At 52.4% G+C, this 19,055-nt stretch overlaps 1 protein-coding gene across 12 annotated transcripts in view; it reads left to right on the forward strand.

Annotated features, from left to right (window-relative positions):
* Nucleotides 1-3,745: 3,745 nt before the first annotated feature.
* LOC138761396 (inner centromere protein) overlaps nucleotides 3,746-19,055 on the forward strand; it is an 81,235-nt gene continuing 65,925 nt past the window's right edge. For 9 of the 12 annotated variants that reach the window (XR_011356298.1, XR_011356297.1, XR_011356299.1 and 6 more), the window contains exons 1-2: nucleotides 3,746-3,830; nucleotides 17,054-17,158. Coding sequence is in view for 2 of the 12 variants with exons in the window: in XM_069933423.1 (XP_069789524.1) it covers nucleotides 3,768-3,830; nucleotides 17,054-17,158 (168 nt within the window). In the remaining 10 variants the exon portion in view is untranslated. The other 3 variants (XR_011356300.1, XR_011356302.1, XR_011356301.1) reach the window with 3 other exon arrangements.

Consider the following 19,055-nt stretch of genomic DNA (forward strand, 5'->3'; position numbering starts at 1 on the left):
GGGTTGTTCTGCATGATTCCAGAACAGCTCAGTGTGACGGGCTAGGACTGTGGCAACACTCAATCAGAGAGAATAACGACATAGATGTGTTCGTGGCAGCAAAAATACAGCAGATTCCGAGATCTGGGCCTTCAAGCCTTCATCTTGGACATGATGAGCACTTGTTTCTGTGTTCACTTTGGGTGAAAAAGATTCCCCCACCTCCTCTGGTCATTACCTTCTTTGCTAAAGAAATAAGTCTTTCACATTCTAGGTTTGTCATTTTGTACATTTTGACTAAATCTCCCTAAGCCAAAATAAAATTAATCCAGGCCAATTTTTTCCAGAGAAATTCAATGTAACTATCCCTTACAATATCCTTATGAATCTCCCCTGAACCTTTTCATATCTTGTAACATTCAGAATCACAAAACATGGAAACGAACTACAAAATCCACACGGACCAGCAAGTATGCATTTTCATCAATGGCATATTCATCCCATTTCATTACCTCAGGTTCTGCCTCTCAACTGCAGTCCCCTCCATGGTGTTTGGGACAGAGACACTTTTTTTCTTTTATTTGCCCCTGTGCTTTACAGCTTTAAATTTGTAATTAAACAATTCACATGTGATTAAGTTGCACATTGCAGATTTTATTAAGGGTTATTTGTATACATTTTGATTTGACCATGTAAAAATTGCAGCATTTCAGTCCCTCCATTTCAGGGCACCATAATGTTTGGGACATTTGGCTTCACAAGTGTTTGTGAATATTCAGTTATGTTTAATTCCTTCATTGATGCAGGTATAAAAGAGCTAGGCTTGCTTCTAAGCTTTTGATCACTTTTGGAGTCTGTAATTGTCATTTTTTCAACATGAGGACCAGATTTGTGCCAATGAAAGTTATTATGAGGCTGTAAAATAAGAATAAAACACTACGAGACATCGCCCAAGCATAGGATTACCAAAATCAACAGTTTGGAACATGATTAGGAAGAAAGACCATTGTGGTATGCCAAGAAAGACTTCCACTGTTGATGACAAGAATTCTCATAATGAAGAAAAATCCCAAGACACCTGTCTGACCAATCAGAAATGCTCTTCAGGAGGCAGTTGTGGGTGTGTCAACAGCAGACTTCATGAACAGAAATACAGAGGCTACACTGCAGGATGCAAACCAATAATTAGTCACAGAAACGGGTTGGCAGATTACAGTTTGCCAAGAAGTATTTAAAAGAACCTGCAGAATTCTGGAAAAAGGTCTCATGGACAAATGAGACCAAGATTGACCTGTATCAGATTGATGGGAAGAACAAAGTTGGAGGTGTAAAGAATTGCCCAAGATCCAAAGCATACCACCACATCTGTGAAACATGGTGATGGGGTGTTATGGCCTGGGCGTGTGGGGCTGCCACAAGTACTGACTGGCACACTTCTCTTCATTGATGATGTAACTGCTGATGTCAGTAGCAAAATGAATTCTGAGGTTATTTAGAAACGCCTTATCTACTCACATTTGAGTAAATACCTCAAAACTCATTGGATGGTACTTCATCCTACAGCAAGACAATAAACCCAAACAGACTGCTAAACCAACACAGGAGCTTTTCAAAGCGAAATACTGGGAAATTCTTGAATGGCCAAGTCAGCCACCCGATCTAAATCCAATTGAGCATTAAGCTAGCTTTGGTCATTTACACTGAACCGAACAAATCCGGCATAATGCTGGGTCAGTATGTCATTTTACACAGCAAGCTGGCATACCAGGAGAAAAAGAGGCAGGACTTGTTACACAACAGCATTGGCATCTAGTGTCACATCTAACATATCTGTATTTGGCAGCATGTTAGACCCACTTTTTTTTCCCCCAAAAATATTTCCTGGTCTGACATGCGAAGTTGAAATTAGGGCTGCTGGGGAGGAGTGGGGAGGTGGAATTAGTGTGGGCCTGGTGGTAGGCTGACGGGAGATTGTCCTGGTAGCCCGCTGTTGGTCCCCGCCAGGAGAGAGCAGTATCAAAAAGATTTTTCTTGTTCTCCTACTTGTATGTTTTGTCCAGTTTTAATGTTTACCCATAAATACACTAAAAAAAGAACACATCATTTCCCATCTTGGTGCCGGAATGCTGGATCACCTCTTTTACACAGATGGAGATCCAACACTGTTACTACGTCTGCTGCCAGAAAAAATCTGGGACTGGAATGGCCCTCCATTCCGTTTCCGTGCCTTTTATACAAGGCATCAACAATAAAGCCTCAAATATCCCGGAACAAAGTGGCTGTGTAAAAAGGGCCATTAGAATGTCCCTATTGTACCAGCCTCCACCACCACGCCTGACAAAGCATTCCAAGCACCCACTATTCTGTGAAAAGAACTTATCCCTGACATTTCCCCTAAACTTTCCTTCTCTCACCTTATACGGATAGTATTTGCTACTGTCGCTCTTCTCATCCTTCTTCGCTCCCAATCTGTGTTTTACTGTTTCAACAGGACTTTGTAGGAACTCCAGACATTGGCTAGTGTTCTCCTTATCAGCGGTTTCGCTCAGGCCTCAAGCTGCCTTCCAGAATCACATTACCTTGATACTGTCACCTTGTGTTAGATTTCTAACAGTGAGTTAGAAACATAGAACCACAGAACATTTGCAAAATTTTGTCCTTCTAGTCTCTGCCAAACTATTATTTTGCCTCGTCCCATGGACCTGCACCCGAACTATATCCCTCCATACCCCTCCCATCCATGTACCTGCACAAATTTTTCTCAAGTGATAAAATTGAGCTTGCATTTACCACTTCACCAGCTCGTTCCACACTCCCACCATTCTCTATGTGAATGAATTCACCCTGATGCTCTTTTTAAATTTTTCCCCCTTTCACTCTAACCGATGTCCTCTAGTTTTTAGCTCTCTTAATCCCAGTGGAAAATAGCTTGCTTGCATTTACTCTATCTATACCCACATTTTATCACATGACAATAAATTAATCTTGAATCTCTTTCTCTGACTGTAAGGGGTGTCAGGCAATGCTAAAGATGAATCTTTATGGCAGTCTAAAGGCAGCTTTGTGTAATATTACATTTCTGTTTATTATCTGTTCTGATTGTCATACACATTATACAATGTATGTATACCAAAATTCTTACTTGCTCCTGCAGAACAGGTCTTTAATTTTTAAAATGTACAATAATATACATTAAATTAAATAGAGATAAATAAAGATAAATGATATTCAGTTACCATAGCTCAAGATTTTTTTTTAATTGTTATAATAATGTGGTGCTGGAGCAGTCCCTGATTACTGTGTCAAGGGCAGGTTCAAGAGCCTGATGGATGTTGGAAATAAATTATTCTTGAACCAAGAAGTGCTGGCCTTCACACCTGCACCTTCTGCACAAAGGTAGCAATGAGAAGAGGTTCTGACCAGGATGATGGGGGAGTCCTTCCTTCCCTTCTTCCCCCCCCCCCCCCCCCCCATCTCCTTCCCACCCTTCCCCTTTCTCCCTCTTTTCCCTTCCTCCCTCTCCTCCCCATCTGCTTTCCCCCTCTCATTACTCCCCCCTCCCCCACTCCCTCCACCCCTCCCTGCCACCATTTCCCCACTGCATCTTCATTCCCCGTTCCCTCCCTCCCCACCCCCTCAACTCCCTGCATCGTCCGCCCTTTCTCACCTTCCTTCTCTCCCCGGGCCGCCCAAACTCCCGCCGGCCGGCCGCTGTGCGCGCGCCCGGCGGGCGCGGTTGCCAGGCGACAGACGCCGCCAACCGCCGAAGCCGACCGTTTGCGATCCGCATGCGCGGAGACTGCACCGTCCGTCGAGCGGACCGGTCGCTGTGGACAGGAAGGCTGGGAACGGTGAGTGTGTTCTGCCGGTGCCACGGGCAATGCGTCTTCATGGGAAATCCCGTTGCATTGCTGAGGGTGACGGTGATGTGAGTCAGACAGTGCAGGGGTGGGTGGGCAAGTTGTTTCCATGGGGGGGGGGGGGGTGACTGGAACCATCAGGATTGATTAATTGTCATCAGATCTTACAGCAATAAGGCCCTGTCTTTGTGCCCATTCAGGAATCTGATGGCAGCGGAGAAGAAGCTGTCCTTGTGCTGCTGAGTGCTGGTCTTCAGGCTCCTGGACCTTATCCTCGATGGTAGCAGAAGCCTCTTTCAGGGGACCAGAATACCCGACTGTAAGGCCGCCTATTCTACCCCAATGCGGCTCTCGGGAGACCACCTGAAAGTGGAGAACCCGGCCCCGAGGGGCACTTACCTAACCCTCCACCTGTGGGTATTTTCTCCGGCTCGGAGCACCCCACCCGCTGCACCTGAAAGCGGCGGCGGGACGACAGCCGCAATCCGCAGGAGCCGGCGATCGGTCGGACGGGGCTCTCCTTCAGCCGGCACGTTCAGGTGACAGAAAGGCGTCTTCTCCGCGGCCACCTGAACATCCCAGCTGCCCTCCCCCAGCCCCGTCTGCTGGCGCATTATCTGTGTTCGAGCCCCTGAAAGCGGCTAGAGTGAAGAGGGTATGGCCTAGGTGCTGGGGGTCTTTGAGGATAGAGGCTGCTCTTTTTTAAGACCCCGCCTCTTGTCGATGTCCTCGATGCAGTGAAGTCTGGTACCTGTGATGTCACAGGCCAAGTTAACAATCCTCTCGAGTTTATTCTTGTCCTGAGAGTTGACAGTGATACAACTAGCCAGTTTACGAGAGTCTTCAGTGACGTACAGAATTTCCTCACAAATATAGCCTCTGCATCAACATGGAGACTCCAGGACAGATCCTCGGAGATGCTGACACCCAGGTATTTGAAGTTCTTGACCCTCTCTGCTACTGGGTCCTCTATGAGAACTGGGTCATGTTTCCCTGACACCCTCCTGAAGTTCACAATCATCTCCGTGGTTTAGGTAATGTTGAGAGCAAGGTTATTGATGTGACACCACTCAACAAACTTGGTCTCTCTCCCTCCTGTACAATACCTCATTGCCGTTTGTGATTCTGCCGACACCTGTGGTGTCAGCGGCAACCTCGTAGATAGCATTGGAGTTGTGCCTCACCACACCGTCATAGGTGTACAATGAGTAGAGCAGTGGACATAGTGGAGAAGGGACATAGCCTCAAGATTCAGGAAAGTAGATTTAGGATGGAGATGAGGAGGAATTGCTTTTCCCAAAGTGTGGTGAATCTAGAGAATTCTCATTGAAGCAATGGAGGCTGCTTCAGTAAATATATTTAAGACAAGGTTGGATAGATTTTTGCAAAATCTTTAAAAAATTTAGATATACCACACTGTAATGGGCCAATTCGGCCCTACAAGTCCGGGCTGCTCAATTTACACCCCATTAACCTACACCTCTGTATGTTTTTGAAGGGTGGGAAGAAACCAGAGCTCACGGAGAAAACCCACACAGACATGGGGAGACACGCACAAACTCCTTATAGACAGTACTGGATTCAAACCCAGGTCTGGTCCAAATCACTGGCGCTGTAAAGGTGTTGTGCTAACTGCTACAGTTAGAAGAGGCATTCAATTTAAATTCCAAGAATCTGTCTTGTAGTCTCCATGTCGATGCAATCATGAAGAAGCCTCTCCAGCGGCTATATTTTGTGAGGTGTTTGAGGAGATTTGATCTGTCACCAAAGACTCTTGAAAACCTCTACAGGTGTACCGTGGAGAGCATTCTAGCTGATTGCATCACTAGCTGGTATGGAGGTACCAACTCTCAGGACAAGAAAAAATTCCAGAAGGTTGTTAAATTGGCTGCGACATCACGGGCACCAGACTTCACTCCATCGAGGACATCTACAAGAGACAGGGTCTTAAAAAAGCAGCCTCTCTCCTCAAGGGCCCCCAGTACTCAGGCCATGGCCTCTTCACTCTGCCACCATCAGGAAAAAGGTAAAGGAGCCTAAAGATGAACCCTCAGCGGCAAAAGGACTGCTTCTTCCCCTGAATGGTCAATGAACCAAATGACTTTTTGTGCAATATTTTTATTTATTTTGTGAGGTGATTTCTATGAATGTTTGTACTGTGACCGCAGAACAGTGGCGGATTAACTACCACCCAGATCCCAAAGCTGAGTTTTAGTAAGGTCCCCATTGCAATGGCATACCGAGGGAAAAATAGCACCTATGTCAAGCACTGAAATTGCGCCACCACCTCCCAATGAAAACTTAATGCAATCCTCCTAGCCCCATGATCAAATCCCCTGGCCCCTCCCCCCCATGATCGAATTCTCTCTTCCCCTGCTCCTGCGATGGGATGTCTGATGGAAGGGAGGGGAGTGTGTGAGGGATGGGAGGTATTGTGTGACCAATGGGAGTTGGGTGACTAAGGGGAGGGGGGGTGTGTGATGTAGTTGGTATTTGATGGAGGGAAGGTGGTGTGTGACAGAGGGAAAGGGGCATGTGACGTGGAGGGGGCATGTGTGATGCAGGAGAGGAAATGTGCGATGGAGTGATGGGGGTAGGGGTTGTATGATGGAGGGGAGGAGTGCGACGGAGGGGAGGAGAGAACATGTCGGAAGGGAGGGGTGTGGATGGAGGAGGGGGATGTATATGAGAGATGGAGGGGAGAGTGTGTGTGTGATAGAGGGGAGGGGAAGGTGTGTGATGGTGGGATTGTGTGTGTGACATAGTGGAGAGTGGGGGGGATTTGTGATGTTGGGTTGGAGAGGAGGTTGTGTGTGGGACGGACAGAATGGGGTGTTTCTGACGGAGGGAGGGGATGTGTGATGGAGGGGACAGGGTGATGGAGAGGAGGGTGAGATGGAGAAGCATGTGTGATAGAGTGGAGGGGGTGAAGAGGAGAGTATGTTTTATGGAGGAGGTGTGTTGGAGGAGGAGGAGGTGTGATGGAGGAGGAGGAGGTGTGATGGAGGAGGAGGAGGTGTGATGGAGGAGGAGGAGGTGTGATGGAGGAGGAGGAGGTGTGATGGAGGAGGAGGAGGTGTGATGGAGGAGGAGGAGGTGTGATGGAGGAGGAGGAGGTGTGATGGAGGAGGAGGAGGTGTGATGGAGGAGGAGGAGGTGTGATGGAGGAGGAGGAGGTGTGATGGAGGAGGAGGAGGTGTGATGGAGGAGGAGGAGGTGTGATGGAGGAGGAGGAGGTGTGATGGAGGAGGAGGAGGTGTGATGGAGGAGGAGGAGGTGTGATGGAGGAGGAGGAGGTGTGATGGAGGAGGAGGAGGTGTGATGGAGGAGGAGGAGGTGTGATGGAGGAGGAGGAGGTGTGATGGAGGAGGAGGAGGTGTGATGGAGGAGGAGGAGGTGTGATGGAGGAGGAGGAGTGATGGAGGAGGAGGAGGTGTGATGGAGGAGGAGGAGGTGTGATGGAGGAGGAGGAGGTGTGATGGAGGAGGAGGAGGAGGTGTGATGGAGGAGGAGGAGGAGGTGTGATGGAGGAGGAGGAGGAGGTGTGATGGAGGAGGAGGAGGAGGTGTGATGGAGGAGGAGGAGGAGGTGTGATGGAGGAGGAGGAGGAGGTGTGATGGAGGAGGAGGAGGAGGTGTGATGGAGGAGGAGGAGGAGGTGTGATGGAGGAGGAGGAGGAGGTGTGATGGAGGAGGAGGAGGAGGTGTGATGGAGGAGGAGGAGGAGGTGTGATGGAGGAGGAGGAGGAGGTGTGATGGAGGAGGAGGAGGAGGTGTGATGGAGGAGGAGGAGGAGGTGTGATGGAGGAGGAGGAGGAGGTGTGATGGAGGAGGAGGAGGAGGTGTGATGGAGGAGGAGGAGGAGGTGTGATGGAGGAGGAGGAGGAGGTGTGATGGAGGAGGAGGAGGAGGTGTGATGGAGGAGGAGGAGGAGGTGTGATGGAGGAGGAGGAGGAGGTGTGATGGAGGAGGAGGAGGAGGTGTGATGGAGGAGGAGGAGGAGGTGTGATGGAGGAGGAGGAGGAGGTGTGATGGAGGAGGAGGAGGAGGTGTGATGGAGGAGGAGGAGGAGGTGTGATGGAGGAGGAGGAGGAGGTGTGATGGAGGAGGAGGAGGAGGTGTGATGGAGGAGGAGGAGGAGGTGTGATGGAGGAGGAGGAGGAGGTGTGATGGAGGAGGAGGAGGAGGTGTGATGGAGGAGGAGGAGGAGGTGTGATGGAGGAGGAGGAGGAGGTGTGATGGAGGAGGAGGAGGAGGTGTGATGGAGGAGGAGGAGGAGGGTGATGGAGGAGGAGGAGGAGGTGTGATGGAGGAGGAGGAGGAGGTGTGATGGAGGAGGAGGAGGAGGTGTGATGGAGGAGGAGGAGGAGGTGTGATGGAGGAGGAGGAGGAGGTGTGATGGAGGAGGAGGAGGAGGTGTGATGGAGGAGGAGGAGGAGGTGTGATGGAGGAGGAGGAGGAGGTGTGATGGAGGAGGAGGAGGAGGTGTGATGGAGGAGGAGGAGGAGGTGTGATGGAGGAGGAGGAGGAGGTGTGATGGAGGAGGAGGAGGAGGTGTGATGGAGGAGGAGGAGGAGGTGTGTGATGGAGGAGGAGGAGGAGGTGTGATGGAGGAGGAGGAGGAGGTGTGATGGAGGAGGAGGAGGAGGTGTGATGGAGGAGGAGGAGGAGGTGTGATGGAGGAGGAGGAGGAGGTGTGATGGAGGAGGAGGAGGAGGTGTGATGGAGGAGGAGGAGGAGGTGTGATGGAGGAGGAGGAGGAGGTGTGATGGAGGAGGAGGAGGAGGTGTGATGGAGGAGGAGGAGGAGGTGTGATGGAGGAGGAGGAGGAGGTGTGATGGAGGAGGAGGAGGAGGTGTGATGGAGGAGGAGGAGGAGGTGTGATGGAGGAGGAGGAGGAGGTGTGATGGAGGGGAGGAGGAGGTGTGATGGAGGAGGAGGAGGAGGTGTGATGGAGGAGGAGGAGGAGGTGTGATGGAGGAGGAGGAGGAGGTGTGATGGAGGAGGAGGAGGAGGTGTGATGGAGGAGGAGGAGGAGGTGTGATGGAGGAGGAGGAGGAGGTGTGATGGAGGAGGAGGAGGAGGTGTGATGGAGGAGGAGGAGGAGGTGTGATGGAGGAGGAGGAGGAGGTGTGATGGAGGAGGAGGAGGAGGTGTGATGGAGGAGGAGGAGGAGGTGTGATGGAGGAGGAGGAGGAGGTGTGATGGAGGAGGAGGAGGAGGTGTGATGGAGGAGGAGGAGGAGGTGTGATGGAGGAGGAGGAGGAGGTGTGATGGAGGAGGAGGAGGAGGTGTGATGGAGGAGGAGGAGGAGGGTGTGATGGAGGAGGAGGAGGAGGTGTGATGGAGGAGGAGGAGGAGGTGTGATGGAGGAGGAGGAGGAGGTGTGATGGAGGAGGAGGAGGAGGTGTGATGGAGGAGGAGGAGGAGGTGTGATGGAGGAGGAGGAGGAGGTGTGATGGAGGAGGAGGAGGAGGTGTGATGGAGGAGGAGGAGGAGGTGTGATGGAGGAGGAGGAGGAGGTGTGATGGAGGAGGAGGAGGAGGTGTGATGGAGGAGGAGGAGGAGGTGTGATGGAGGAGGAGGAGGAGGTGTGATGGAGGAGGAGGAGGAGGTGTGATGGAGGAGGAGGAGGAGGTGTGATGGAGGAGGAGGAGGAGGTGTGATGGAGGAGGAGGAGGAGGTGTGATGGAGGAGGAGGAGGAGGTGTGATGGAGGAGGAGGAGGAGGTGTGATGGAGGAGGAGGAGGAGGTGTGATGGAGGAGGTGGAGGAGGTGTGATGGAGGAGGAGGAGGAGGTGTGATGGAGGAGGAGGAGGAGGTGTGATGGAGGAGGAGGAGGAGGTGTGATGGAGGAGGAGGAGGAGGTGTGATGGAGGAGGAGGAGGAGGTGTGATGGAGGAGGAGGAGGAGGTGTGATGGAGGAGGAGGAGGAGGTGTGATGGAGGAGGAGGAGGAGGTGTGATGGAGGAGGAGGAGGAGGTGTGATGGAGGAGGAGGAGGAGGTGTGATGGAGGAGGAGGAGGAGGTGTGATGGAGGAGGAGGAGGAGGTGTGATGGAGGAGGAGGAGGAGGTGTGATGGAGGAGGAGGAGGAGGTGTGATGGAGGAGGAGGAGGAGGTGTGATGGAGGAGGAGGAGGAGGTGTGATGGAGGAGGAGGAGGAGGTGTGATGGAGGAGGAGGAGGAGGTGTGATGGAGGAGGAGGAGGAGGTGTGATGGAGGAGGAGGAGGAGGTGTGATGGAGGAGGAGGAGGAGGTGTGATGGAGGAGGAGGAGGAGGTGTGATGGAGGAGGAGGAGGAGGTGTGATGGAGGAGGAGGAGGAGGTGTGATGGAGGAGGAGGAGGAGGTGTGATGGAGGAGGAGGAGGAGGTGTGTGATGGAGGAGGAGGAGGAGGTGTGATGGAGGAGGAGGAGGAGTGATGGAGGAGGAGGAGGTGTGATGGAGGAGGAGGAGGTGTGATGGAGGAGGAGGAGGTGTGATGGAGGAGGAGGAGGTGTGATGGAGGAGGAGGAGGTGTGATGGAGGAGGAGGAGGTGTGATGGAGGAGGAGGAGGTGTGATGGAGGAGGAGGGGTGTGATGGAGGAGGAGGAGGTGTGATGGAGGAGGAGGAGGTGTGATGGAGGAGGAGGAGGTGTGATGGAGGAGGAGGAGGGTGTGATGGAGGAGGAGGAGGTGTGATGGAGGAGGAGGAGGTGTGATGGAGGAGGAGGAGGTGTGATGGAGGAGGAGGAGGTGTGATGGAGGAGGAGGAGGGGGTGTGATGGAGGAGGAGGAGGGGTGGTGTGATGGGAGGAGGAGGGGGGTGTGATGGTGGAGGAGGAGGGGGTGTGATGGAGGAGGAGGAGGGGGTGTGATGGAGGAGGAGGGGGTGTGATGGAGGAGGAGGGGTGTGATGGAGGAGGAGGGGGTGTGATGGAGGAGGAGGGGGGGTGTGATGGGAGGAGGAGGGGGTGTGATGGAGGAGGAGGGGGTGTGATGGAGGAGGAGGGGGTGTGATGGAGGAGGAGGGGGTGTGATGGAGGAGGAGGGGGGTGTGATGGAGGAGGAGGGGGTGTGATGGAGGAGGAGGGGGTGTGATGGAGGAGGAGGGGGTGTGATGGAGGAGGAGGGGGTGTGATGGAGGAGGAGGGGGTGTGATGGAGGAGGAGGGGGTGTGATGGAGGAGGAGGGGGTGTGATGGAGGAGGAGGAGGAGGTGTGATGGAGGAGGAGGAGGAGGTGTGATGGAGGAGGAGGAGGAGGTGTGATGGAGGAGGAGGAGGAGGTGTGATGGTGGAGGAGGAGGAGGTGTGTGGAGGGGAGGAGGAGGTGTGTGTGGAGGAGGAGGAGGAGGTGTGATGGAGGAGGGGAGGAGGTGTGGTGGAGGGGAGGAGGAGGTGTGATGGAGGAGGAGGAGGAGGTGTGATGGGGAGGAGGAGGGGGTGTGATGGAGGGGAGGAGGAGGTGTGATGGAGGAGGGGAGGTGGTGTGATGGAGGAGGAGGGGAGGTGTGATGGAGGAGGAGGGGAGGTGTGATGGAGGAGGAGGAGGAGGTGTGTGTGGGGGTGGAGGGTGTGTGGAGGAGGGGTGGTGGTGTGTGGAGGAGGTGGAGGTGTGATGGAGGTGGAGGAGGTGTGATGGAGGTGGAGGAGGTGTGATGGAGGAGGAGGAGGTGTGATGGTGGAGGTGGGTGGTGTGATGGTGGAGGAGGAGGTGTGATGGAGGAGGAGGTGGTGTGATGGAGGAGGAGGTGGTGTGATGGAGGAGGAGGAGGTGTGATGGAGGAGGAGGAGGTGTGATGGAGGGGAGGGTGGTGTGATGGAGGTGGAGGAGGTGTGATGGAGGAGGAGGTGGTGTGATGGAGGAGGGGAGGTGTGATGGAGGAGGGGTGGTGTGATGGAGGAGGAGGAGGTGTGATGGAGGAGGAGGTGGTGTGATGGAGGAGGAGGAGGTGTGATGGAGGAGGAGGAGGGGTGTGATGGAGGAGGAGGAGGGGGTGTGTGGAGGTGGAGGAGGGGGTGTGATGGGGAGGAGGTGGTGTGGGGTGTGATGGAGGGGTGGTTGGTGGGGGTGTGATGGAGGTGGAGGGGGTGTGATGGAGGAGGAGGGGGTGTGATGGAGGAGGAGGGGGTGTGATGGAGGGGAGGGGGGGTGTGATGGAGGAGGAGGGGGTGTGATGGAGGAGGAGGGGGTGTGATGGAGGAGGAGGGGGTTGTGATGGAGGAGGAGGGGGTGTGATGGAGGAGGTGGGGGTGTGATGGAGGAGGAGGGGGTGTGATGGAGGAGGAGGGGGTGTGATGGAGGAGGAGGGGGTTGTGATGGAGGAGGAGGGGGTGTGATGGAGGAGGAGGGGGTGTGATGGAGGAGGAGGAGGTGTGATGGAGGAGGAGGAGGGTGTGATGGAGGAGGAGGGGGTGTGATGGAGGAGGAGGTGGTGTGATGGAGGAGGAGGGGTGTGATGGAGGAGGAGGGGTGGTGTGGTGGAGGAGGAGGTGGTGTGATGGGAGGAGGAGGTGGTGTGATGGAGGAGGAGGCGGTGTGATGGTGGGAGGAGGTGTGTGGAGGAGGAGGGGTGTGATGGAGGAGGAGGTGGTGTGATGGAGGAGGAGGAGGTGGTGTGATGGAGGAGGAGGAGGTGGTGTGATGGAGGAGGAGGGGTGGTGTGATGGAGGAGGAGGAGGTGGTGTGATGGAGGAGGAGGAGGTGGTGTGATGGAGGAGGAGGAGGTGGTGTGATGGAGGAGGAGGAGGTGGTGTGATGGAGGAGGAGGAGGTGGTGTGATGGAGGAGGTGGGGGTGGTTGTGATGGAGGAGGAGGAGGTGGTGTGATGGAGGAGGAGGAGGTGGTGTGATGGAGGAGGAGGAGGGTGGTGTGATGGAGGAGGAGGAGGTGGTGTGATGGAGGAGGAGGAGGTGGTGTGATGGAGGAGGAGGAGGTGGTGTGATGGAGGAGGAGGAGGTGGTGTGATGGAGGAGGAGGAGGTGGTGTGATGGAGGTGGGAGGTGGTGTGTGATGGAGGAGGAGGAGGTGGTGTGATGGAGGAGGAGGAGGTGGTGTGATGGAGGAGGAGGAGGTGGTGTGATGGAGGAGGAGGAGGTGGTGTGATGGAGGTGGTGGAGGTGGTGTGATGGAGGAGGTGGAGGTGGTGTGATGGAGGAGGAGGTGGTGTGATGGAGGAGGAGGAGGTGTGATGGAGGAGGGGTTGTGTGTGGAGGAGGTGGAGGTGTGATGGAGGAGGAGGTGGTGTGATGGAGGAGGAGGAGGTGGTGTGATGGAGGAGGAGGAGGTGGTGTGATGGAGGAGGAGGAGGTGGTGTGATGGAGGAGGAGGAGGTGGTGTGATGGAGGAGGAGGAGGTGGTGTGATGGAGGAGGAGGAGGTGGTGTGATGGAGGAGGAGGAGGTGGTGTGATGGAGGAGGAGGAGGTGGTGTGATGGAGGAGGAGGAGGTGGTGTGATGGAGGAGGAGGAGGTGGTGTGATGGAGGAGGAGGAGGTGGTGTGATGGAGGAGGAGGAGGTGGTGTGATGGAGGAGGAGGAGGTGGTGTGATGGAGGAGGAGGAGGTGGTGTGATGGAGGAGGAGGAGGTGGTGTGATGGAGGAGGAGGAGGTGGTGTGATGGAGGAGGAGGAGGTGGTGTGATGGAGGAGGAGGAGGTGGTGTGATGGAGGAGGAGGAGGTGGTGTGATGGAGGAGGAGGAGGTGGTGTGATGGAGGAGGAGGAGGTGGTGTGATGGAGGAGGAGGAGGTGGTGTGATGGAGGAGGAGGAGGTGGTGTGATGGAGGAGGAGGAGGTGGTGTGATGGAGGAGGAGGAGGTGGTGTGATGGAGGAGGAGGAGGTGGTGTGATGGAGGAGGAGGAGGTGGTGTGATGGAGGAGGAGGAGGTGGTGTGATGGAGGAGGAGGAGGTGGTGTGATGGAGGAGGAGGAGGTGGTGTGATGGAGGAGGAGGAGGTGGTGTGATGGAGGAGGAGGAGGTGGTGTGATGGAGGAGGAGGAGGTGGTGTGATGGAGGAGGAGGAGGTGGTGTGATGGAGGAGGAGGAGGTGGTGTGATGGAGGAGGAGGAGGTGGTGTGATGGAGGAGGAGGAGGTGGTGTGATGGAGGAGGAGGAGGTGGTGTGATGGAGGAGGAGGAGGTGGTGTGATGGAGGAGGAGGAGGTGGTGTGATGGAGGAGGAGGAGGTGGTGTGATGGAGGAGGAGGAGGTGGTGTGATGGAGGAGGAGGAGGTGGTGTGATGGAGGAGGAGGAGGTGGTGTGATGGAGGAGGAGGAGGTGGTGTGATGGAGGAGGAGGAGGTGGTGTGATGGAGGAGGAGGAGGTGGTGTGATGGAGGAGGAGGAGGTGGTGTGATGGAGGAGGAGGAGGTGGTGTGATGGAGGAGGAGGAGGTGGTGTGATGGAGGAGGAGGAGGTGGTGTGATGGAGGAGGAGGAGGTGGTGTGATGGAGGAGGAGGAGGTGGTGTGATGGAGGAGGAGGAGGTGGTGTGATGGAGGAGGAGGAGGTGGTGTGATGGAGGAGGAGGAGGTGGTGTGATGGAGGAGGAGGAGGTGGTGTGATGGAGGAGGAGGAGGTGGTGTGATGGAGGAGGAGGAGGTGGTGTGATGGAGGAGGAGGAGGTGGTGTGATGGAGGAGGAGGAGGTGGTGTGATGGAGGAGGAGGAGGTGGTGTGATGGAGGTGAGTACCTAGGCCATAACTACAGTTTCCTGTGGTCTTGGGCAGAGCCGTTCCCTTCCCACACAGTGAGCACCTTAACGGGATGCTGTCAAATGGAAGTTTGAAGTGATACTGGTGACAAGTCAAATATTCTTAAGCCTCTAAGGAAGTGGAGAAGCTGATGTGCTTTCTAGACCATTAAGATATGAGTAGACGAGGATATGTCACTGGTTACGTTTGCAGCATCCGTCGTAATTTTGTTTTTATTTTGTAGAGCTCCTGTGCCTTGAACTGGCGCATTGCCTTGGGAATGCTGATGCTTGGTCCCAGCGTTAGAAGGATTTTATCCATCCCATTTGATCTAAACTGCTTTTCTTGTTCAGAAATGGCTGACTGAGAGCCTCCAGTGGCGATTATGGAGAACTGCAGCATCACGCTGCTACTCCAACAGAGAATCAGAAGTTATTTTCATGAACTAGTCATGAAATTTGTTGTTTTGCGGCAGCGCTACAAGAGCAAAAATTGCTATAATTTACATGTTTAAAAGTAAGGTACTGCAAAAGAAGAGAAGGTGAGGTAGTGTCTGTGGTTTGTTGTGAGTTCAGAATTCTGATGGCAGAGGGAAAGAAGCTAGCTTTGTGCCATTGGGTGTTCGTCTTCAGGCTCCTGAAGCTCCTTCCTGATGGTAGTGCTGTGAAGAGGGCATGGCCTGGTTGATGCTAGAGGATGCTTTTTTCAGACACTGCCTTGTGTAGATGTCCTCGATGGAGTGAAGACTAATCCCTGTGGTAGCTCTGGCCAAGTTAACAACTCTCTGTAGCTTTTTCCTGTCCTGTGCATTGGCAGCTCCATGCCAGACTGTGATGCAACTAGTCATAATGCTCTTCAGAGAAATACAAAGCTGCAGATGCTGGAATCCTGAGCACACAAAGAATTGCTGGAGAAACTCAGCAGTTCAGACAAGCATCCATAGGTAGAACTGCTCAGTCCAGTCACTGGTGCGGGGGATATGGAGGAGGTCCATGGGGAGGATGGTTGACTCCATGGTCACTGCACTGGGTGATACCAATCCTAGTGATGTCACTGAATCCAAATTTGGATCTGAACCCTTTATTCCTTTAGTTCTGGGGCTCTTGCATGGGAAGTGTGGAGGTCAGGGTCATGGTGTTGTGTTGGAGATGCAGTGTTGGTGACTATCGGACTGGGTGGGAAAGTTGTGCTTGCAGGTGATGTCATTGTGCTTGGTACTGACAAGATTTTTTTTAAATAATTTTTTATTTTTCACACTATAAACCATACTGACCAAAATACATAGACATTTTTCTTTTGAATGTGTCTCGGGCACACAAAACTCAAAACGGTCAACCAGTTTACCTATCTCGGCTACACCATTTCATCGGATGCAAGGATCAACAATGAGATAGACAACAGACTCGCCAAGGCAAATAGCGCCTTTGGAAGACTACACAAAAGAGTCTGGAAAAACAACCAACTGAAAAACCTCACAAAGATTAGCGTATACAGAGCCGTTGTCATACCCACACTCCTGTTCGGCTCCGAATGATGGGTCCTCTACCGGCATCACCTACGGCTCCTAGAACGCTTCCACCAGCGTTGACTCCGCTCCATCCTCCACATTCATTGGAGCGACTTCATCCCTAACATCGAAGTACTCAAGATGGCAGAGGCCGACAGCATCGAATCCACGCTGTTGAAGATCCAACTGCGCTGGGTAGGTCACGTCTCCAGAATGGAGGACCATCGCCTTCCCAAGATCGTGTTATATGGCGAGCTCTCCACTGGCCACCGAGACAGAGGTGCACCAAAGAAGAGGTACAAGGACTGCCTAAAGAAATCTCTTGGTGCCTGCCACATTGACCACCGCCAGTGGGCTGATATCGCCTCAAACCGTGCATCTTGGCGCCTCACAGTTCGGCGGGCAGCAACCTCCTTTGAAGAAGACCGCAGAGCCCACCTCACTGACAAAAGACAAAGGAGGAAAAACCCAACCCCAACCCACCAATTTTCCCCTGCAACCGCTGCATCCGTGTCTGCCTGTCCCACATCGGACTTGTCAGCCACAAATGAGCCTGCAGCTGACGTAGACATTTACCCCTCCATAAATCTTCGTCCGCGAAGCCAAGCCAAAGAAAGAGAAGATATACAGTGTCATTTTCCCCTCTCCTCCCCCTTCCGATTTATTCAAAGTTTTATCTATAAGATACATTAAACCCATTAAACAATGTTTGAAGAGAAGATTGTTTCTGTTCTGATCTCTGGTCCATTGACATTTAATTATGGAATTTCAATGGAAGATTGAAAAATATTCAAGTTTGGGGTGGGCTTGTTCCAAATGAACAGTCAAATGCAATACATAAATTTCCTGGAAAAATCACCAGGTCATGCAGCATCTTTAGGGAGTAAAGGGTGACCAACGTTTCAGGCCTGGGATCTGTGACCTGCTGAATTTCTCCAAAACGTTTGTGTATTGCACTCAACCCCAGCATCTGCAGACATTCTTGCTTAATTCTGTCAATGACCACTGAAATTTTCTGCCTTCCTTCCCATGCAGGCAGGGATGGAGAATCTGTCTCAAACTGAGAAAACGACACATCCCCTGAAAGACCTCTGTGACTACCTGATGGACGCCATCGATGCTCAACTCCGTCAGATGCAGGTAAAGAGAGGCCAAGCAGTCTCAATCTTGTCTAAAAACAGCCCAACGTGGAAACAGGATCGCCTCTGAGCAGTTGTTTCCGGTGTGTGGTGTGAAAGGTTGTGTGGTTGTGAAAGGTTACAGTTCAGGTCTTTGTGAGTGGTTATTGTGCTTTACTTTATCTCATTCCAAATCCATTCATGTGTATGATCCAGTGATCATTGGGGGATCAAGGATGGAGAAGATGAGCAAATTTTAAGTTCCTGGGAGTCACTATCTCAAAAGATCTTTCCTGAACCCAACACACCAATGGCATCATGAAGAAAACACATCAGCACCTCTACTTCCTCAGGAGTTTGCTGAGGTTTGGTATGACATAGGAAACCCGAGCAAATTTCTACTGAGATGTGGTAGAAAGTGTGCTGACTGGCTGCATGCCAGTCTGTTATGGGGACACCAATAACCCTGAAACATTCACAAGGAACAATGCTGTCAGAGAGCAAATGTCATCAAGGATCCACCCCAGCCAGGGCATGCTCTGTTCTCAGTGTTTCCATCAGAAAAGGGGTCTAGGTGCTATGAAATCACACTATCAGGTTCAGAGCAGCTGCTCCCCCTCCACCAACAAACTCAATCAGGGACTCGTTTAAGGACTCTTACTTTTGCACTTTCTTGATTTGTTTTTTATATTTGCATTGCAGTCAGTTTATTTGCATATCTTAATTTTTTTACATGTGTACATTAGGTACAGATTTTTTAAACTTCTGTCTTGCCCACAGGAAAAAGAATCTCAAAGTTGTATGCAATGTAATGTATGTTGTGACAATAAATCTGAACTTTAAACTTTGAATCATTCTTTGACCAGACATGTTTTTTTGTGCTGGCAGAGATCTCCTTAGGTGGTGGACTGTTCACACAATGCATCTCACTTGTTCCTGCAGAAACATCCTGCCACACTGCCACTTGGACTTTTCTCACTGCAAGGTCAGTTTCCCCTCAGTCCAGCCTCTGCTCCCATACCAGCTCTCTGTATACCAGAAGAATCTCACAGCCTTAGCTGATGACATGACTGTTGCTGGTGATCTCTGAATAGTGAGAGGCATATATACTTGTGCCTTCTTCCCATCAAACCTGAGCTCCTTGGCTTGGTCTCCAAAGCCCTGCTGTAGAACTGGACCACCCTGAGCTTAGCCCTGAGTGACTGGATCAGCATCAACAGGAACTTGATGGTTGGGCCACAGGGCCTGTTGCTCAGCTGTGCAACTTTCTGATGAGGCTTGGATTTTTTTTCACTTTTTAAATGTTTTAATTTTATTTAAAGATGTTAGAAGCCAATTCTAGCCATTGAGAACTGTGCCGGACAATCACATCCAATTAACCTACAACCCTCATACATTTTGGAGGGTCGGGGGGGTGGAATCTGAAGCACCCAGTGGAAACCCACCCTGATTCGAGGAGAATGATGATGAAGGTCATTACAGCCTAGGTTGGCACAATGTTCCATGCTTATTTTGATTTACTCCTTTTTGAGGCTGTGATATGTTTCCAAGGTAGGATCTGTGACTTGATAGGGAACCTGCATTTGGCCTTATTGCTGCTATTCGTAGGCCAGGCCTCCTCACTACCACCTGGAAATATCTTCTCTAGAAACACGGCTGCTGGTCACAGGGGCTGCTTGAGGGCATTTGGGGATGGGTATTAAATGCTGACCATGGCAACAACATCATCCTAAAAAACTATAGTATTAAAAGGATGAAGCAGCGGACGGTATAGAGACATTTTGAATACTGAAAGGCTGGACAGAGTACATGTAGCAAGGTTTTTTCCCATGGCAAGGGAGTCGAAGATGAAAGATAGTCCATTTAAAATCAGAGATGTGGAAACATTTCTTTCACCAGAGGGTCGCGTGCTGGTCGAA

The sequence above is a fragment of the Narcine bancroftii genome, chromosome 4 (genome assembly GCF_036971445.1).
Source record: "Narcine bancroftii isolate sNarBan1 chromosome 4, sNarBan1.hap1, whole genome shotgun sequence".
NCBI lineage: Eukaryota > Metazoa > Chordata > Chondrichthyes > Torpediniformes > Narcinidae > Narcine > Narcine bancroftii.